Raw genomic sequence first — 5,000 nt, 5'->3', positions numbered from 1 at the left:
TTTCCTCTTGTCCTCCTCCTTTTCGTTGATGAAGTTCATCCGGAGGAAGAGTCGCTCTCTCTCCTCGGCTTCCATCTCGTGGTCGTACTTGTGGTGGTACTCGACTACTGTATGGCACACGATGATGATGAAGGTGAATAGGATGGACGTGAAGAACCAGATATCAACCAGCTTGAAGTACGAAGTCTTTGGGAGAGAGTCGGAGACCTGGGAGAAGAGAGTCATGAGGACCAGGAGAGTTGTCAGGGAAACCATCACGCAGTTATTGAAGTCGTACCACTTGAAGAAGAAAGTGGCATACGAGATGAGGTTGATGACGGTTGTTGGAATGAAGATGGTGAGGATCTGTGAGGCGTACAAGTGCTTGAGTTGCACGACCACTCTCAGCCCCGAGTACGGCTCCTGACTGATGTACGACTCGACATGCATGCGACCAACACTGTACTCGGTGAGGGTGCTCTCCTGGTACAGGATCCCACGGCCGTACTTCTGCAGGGACACGTAAGTGTTGGTGTTTCTCTTGAACCGGAATACCATGTAACAGTAGTCAGTGTTGAAAGGATAGTAGAAGAAGTTGAAGGTGCAGGTCCACGTGATGGTGTACTTGCGGGAGATGCGGATGTAGTTCTCACTCCCGCTGTAGATGGAGGCTGGGCAGGCCGCAGGGCGCAGCGGGTGTAGACAGTGAGGAAGGAGGGAGGAGGGGGAAGAAGAGAAAATGTACATTAGAAATGGGTACGTACTTTTTCTGTCTCCTTAAAATTTAATTCCTTTACGATTTTGTGTAAAGTAAGAGATAATGAAATCATTGGTTGGTTGACTAATGCACCAACAATAGTTGTGTCAACATATGAAGTATGATGCTTTCCTCTGATCATCTACAATAAATAACTATCAGATTACTTACGAAACCCATTTCTAATGTTCATTTTGCTTTTTTGTTTCGTTTTTTTCTTTTTTTCTTGGATTTAAAAATATTTATGCACGAAAATAATTCATAATTGCCGATGAGTTCAGAAGAATGCTCATACATTCATACTCTTTTCCAGATAAAATAATAATATAAAACTGTAATAAATTCACATCCATTCACCTCTCAAGCATAATGCACGTAAACACAATCAGGACATGCATGATTCCATCACTGTAAAAATGAAGACTGTAATTCAACTATATTGTAGTGAATGAAGCTGGGAGAAAGTCTACACTTTTTAAATACAATTGAATAAGATTAGTTATATGCTGTGATGGATACTGTAATGTATCTCTTCTTTTGCCGGACTTCTAAAATCAAGAAACGTTCAGTCAGGTAACACTGAAATTTTCAAGGGTAACCGACGTTGTCCGGTATTTCAGGCTTGTTCAGGGCAGCCAGGTAGTCCTTGTAGCTCTCCTGAATCTTCTGCATGAAAGCCACGATCCAGAAGACCAAGTTCACCCCCACGTACACCACGGCAGAGAAGATGTTTCCGAACTTATTCACGAACTTCGAAGCCCAATTCGGGGACTTTTCTTTCTTCTCTCCTTCTTCCTTTTTCGTCTCCTTCGTCTCTACCTTGTTCTCGGTGGACGGGGCGATGCTGACGGAGGTCTGCAGCGTCTCAAAGGTCTTCTTGATGGCCTCCCTCCAGAAGCGATGCAGCTCCGACTTCTCACTGAGGCCTTTGGGAAGGTCCGGTTCCTTCTTCTGCGCCTCGCGTTCCTTCATGGCTCTGATCTCGTGCTCGTAGAGGTGGAAATACTCGACCACCGTGTGTAGCATGATGATCAGGAACGTATAGATGATGGAGAAGAAGAACCAGATGTCGACCAGCTTGAAGTACGAGGTCTTGGGAAGAGTGTCAGCCACCTGGGAGAAAAGGGTCATCAGGACCAGTAAGGAAGTCAGCGAGACCATGATTCGGTTCTGGAAGTCGTACCACTTGAAGAAGAACGTTGTGTACGAGATGATGTTGATGATGGTCGTCGGGATGAAGATGGTGAGGATCTGAGAGGCGAAGAGGTGCTTCATCTGGATACTGACAAACAAGCCTGAGTAAGGGTCAACGGACACGTAGTCTGACACCTCGATCCTGCCCACCGCGTACTCTGTGAGCTTGTCATTCGCCTCATAGCTGATGCCTTCGCCGTACTTCAACAGCGACACATAAGTGAGGGTGTTGCGCTTCACACGGAAGACCATGCTGCAGTAATCCGTGTTGAATGGGTAATAGAAGAAGCTGAAGATGCAAGTGAAGGTGATGGTATATTTACGTGATATACGGATGTAGTTCTCACTCCCGCTGTAGATGGATGCTGGCAGAGAGCAGGAGACAAGAGGCGCTCTTATTATGCTCTGAATTTAATGTACGCACATACTTTTCATCTTATCATGCACACACGCAACCACACAGAAGGCCTAGAATGTCATTAGTTTATCAAACTACTTCGTAAAGATAAATAACTTAATCTATAAGCAATCAAGAAGTGTAATGTTAGAATACGAAAATAGTTCATGTAAAGTCTGTGGTCTATGATAATTTAATTACCGAGTTCTACTGAAAAAAAAAAATAAAAAAATACGTGTTATGAAATTGACATCAAGTTCTTAATCAGAATAATCACCTTCTTTAGACAGCTCCACGTTGTCGTCCAGCTTCTTCCCGAGCCTCTTGATGGTGACCTTGGCGTCGCTGTCCACCTCCGACTTCTGGTTGTTCTCGGCGTTAAGGAAGTCGATGACGGGGACCCAGATGTCCTTGGCGTCCTCCGGGAGAATGATGTTGAGCTGGCGGTCCCTCTTCAGGTTCTTAAACTGCAGCCGAATGTCCTTCCAGATCATTCGGATGACGATGTCGACCGTGAACTTGTTGCGGATGGCGTCGATGGACTTGAAGGAGAGCAGCGTGAGGTTCAGGAACACGGGCAGGGGGCCGGTGCCGTTGACGGAGGGCGGCGGGAGAGTCGGCTGGTACCCGTCGGGTCGCAGGACCGTCGAGCAGTCGAGCTCATCCGACTTGTCCTCGCACTGGGCTCGCCGATCGCACACCTGGTTGAGCGGAATGCAGTTGCCGTTGTTGCAGGTGAACTCCTCGTTCTTGCTGCACTGCGTGAGCGCAAGAGACAGCAGCTCACCCGCCTTCTTCCCGCAGAAGCCGTGGGAGAACTGCCAGTTGTTCCTGCCGATGGGGAAGTCGATGGACCCCGACTCCTCCATGACGGCGAAGGTGTTGTTCTCCAGGATGTTCTCCAGCTGCCAGTTGCCCGCGTCGGTGTAGTAGACGTGCGACCTGTAGTAGCCCCGGAAGTACGGCTTGTTGTTCCTGAGGCCGGCCAGGATGAAGCGGTCGTCGTACAGGTTGGAGTCGCAGATCCCGCGGAACCTCAGGAACACGGGGATGGCGACGCGGCACACGGGGCAGAACTTGAACGACTTCCGGCACGCGTTGTCCGCCCACGTGCCCTGGAACGTCCCGCCCTTCATCACGGCGCAGTTCTCCAGCACGCCCCCGTTGGGCTGCCCCTGCGACCACAGCAGGAACTGCACGGGGTCCTTCGTGTCGTAGTAATACCACTCCTTCTCGCTGTCCTGGTCGGTGATCCCCAGCCACATAAGGGCGCCTCCGTCGGCCGCGCAGAGGTCGGCGTTCTTCGAGGACAGCTTGTAGAGGGTCTCCTGCTCGTCGGCGTTCAAGGGCGTGGCCACCGAGCCTCCAAGGGCGGAGCAGAGAAACGTGGAGGCCGAGAACTGCAGTTTGTCCAGGAACATGAAGAACGGGACCGGTTTCACGTCGCAACTCTGAGAAAGTTGCTGGTATTCCTGGAGAGAGAGAGATAAAGATAGATAGATAGAGAGATATGTCTTCCTAACTATCTACTTAACTATCTATCTACTTACTTATCTATCTACATGCCTATCCATTTATCCGTCTATCCATCCCTCTTTCCATCCATCCATCATCCATCTACCTACCTACTTATCTATTTACCCATCCATAGATCCATCCATCCATCTATCTATCCATCTACTTATCTATCTATCAGTCTGTCTACAAATTCATCTACCAACCTGCCTACCTATCTTTCTATCTATTTATACATCTATCACTCTATCCATGATCCATCCATCCATCAGTCCAGCTACTTATCTCGCTCTCTCTCTATCTCTCTGTCTCTCTCTCTCTCTCTCTCTCTCTCTATATATATATATATATATATATATATATATATAATATAGAGATAGATAGATAGATAGAAAGATAGATAGATAAATAGACAGATAGATAGATAGATCGACATCCATCCATCTACCTATCTCTGTACCTCTCACCTCCGCCGAGTCAGCGCCGACGTCCCACACCGCCTCATCCCACGTCAGGATGTTGCCCTTGAGGACGGACTCGCACGAACTCAGGTCCTTCATGTCGAACTCGTCCAGCATCCTATCGAAGATCTCGAGGCCCGTGAACTCCCCGCAGAAGGACTGGGTGGCGTCGAAGCCCGAGCCCTCCGTGTCCTGGTCCTGCCCGATGACGAGGGTGCCGTTCTTCGGGAGGACGACCTGGCGGGAGGGAGCGAGAGGGTTGGGAGGGAAGGGGGGTGGGTGGAAGGAGGAGGAGGGGTGGGGGTGGGGGGGAGGAGGGGATGGGGGGGTGGAAGGAGGGAGAGGGGTGGGTGGGTGGGAGGGAGGGGGGTGGAAGGAGGGAGGGAGGGGATGGGTGGGAGGAAGGAGGGTAGGGGGTGGGTGGAAGGAGGGAGGGAGGGGGTGGGTGGAAGGAGGGTGGGGGTGGGTGGGAGGAAGGAGGGATAAGGGGGAGGAGGTCATGGGTGGTTGGGAGGAGGGAGGGAGGGGGATGGGTGGGTTGAAGGAGGGAGGGAGGGGGGTAGGAGGCGATGGGTGGGAAGAGGAAGGAGGGTGGATGGAGCGGTTGCTGTTGTGTGTGTTGTTTGTTTGTTTTGTTGTTTTATTTTGTATTGTTTTTGTTTAGTTTTTTCTTGTTGCCTTTTCTCTCTTTTTTCTC

The 5,000-nt window shown here is 49.9% G+C and overlaps 1 protein-coding gene across 1 annotated transcript in view; it reads right to left on the bottom strand.

The window, feature by feature from the left end:
* Window positions 1–929, bottom strand: part of LOC125045385 (acetylcholine-gated chloride channel subunit acc-1-like) — a 1,250-nt gene extending 321 nt beyond the window's left edge. Inside the window, exons 1-2 of the mRNA XM_047642594.1 lie at window positions 908–929; window positions 1–650 (exon numbers count right to left, since the gene is read on the bottom strand). The exon at window positions 1–650 is cut by the window's left edge and continues 321 nt beyond it. Coding sequence (XP_047498550.1) covers window positions 1–650; window positions 908–929 — 672 coding nt within the window. The remainder of the gene's footprint in view (window positions 651–907) is intronic.
* Between the last annotated feature and the right edge of the window lie 4,071 nt (window positions 930–5,000).

Source organism: Penaeus chinensis, chromosome 37 (assembly GCF_019202785.1).
Source record: "Penaeus chinensis breed Huanghai No. 1 chromosome 37, ASM1920278v2, whole genome shotgun sequence".
Taxonomy (NCBI): domain Eukaryota; kingdom Metazoa; phylum Arthropoda; class Malacostraca; order Decapoda; family Penaeidae; genus Penaeus; species Penaeus chinensis.
This window is presented reverse-complemented; position numbering and strand designations above follow the sequence as displayed.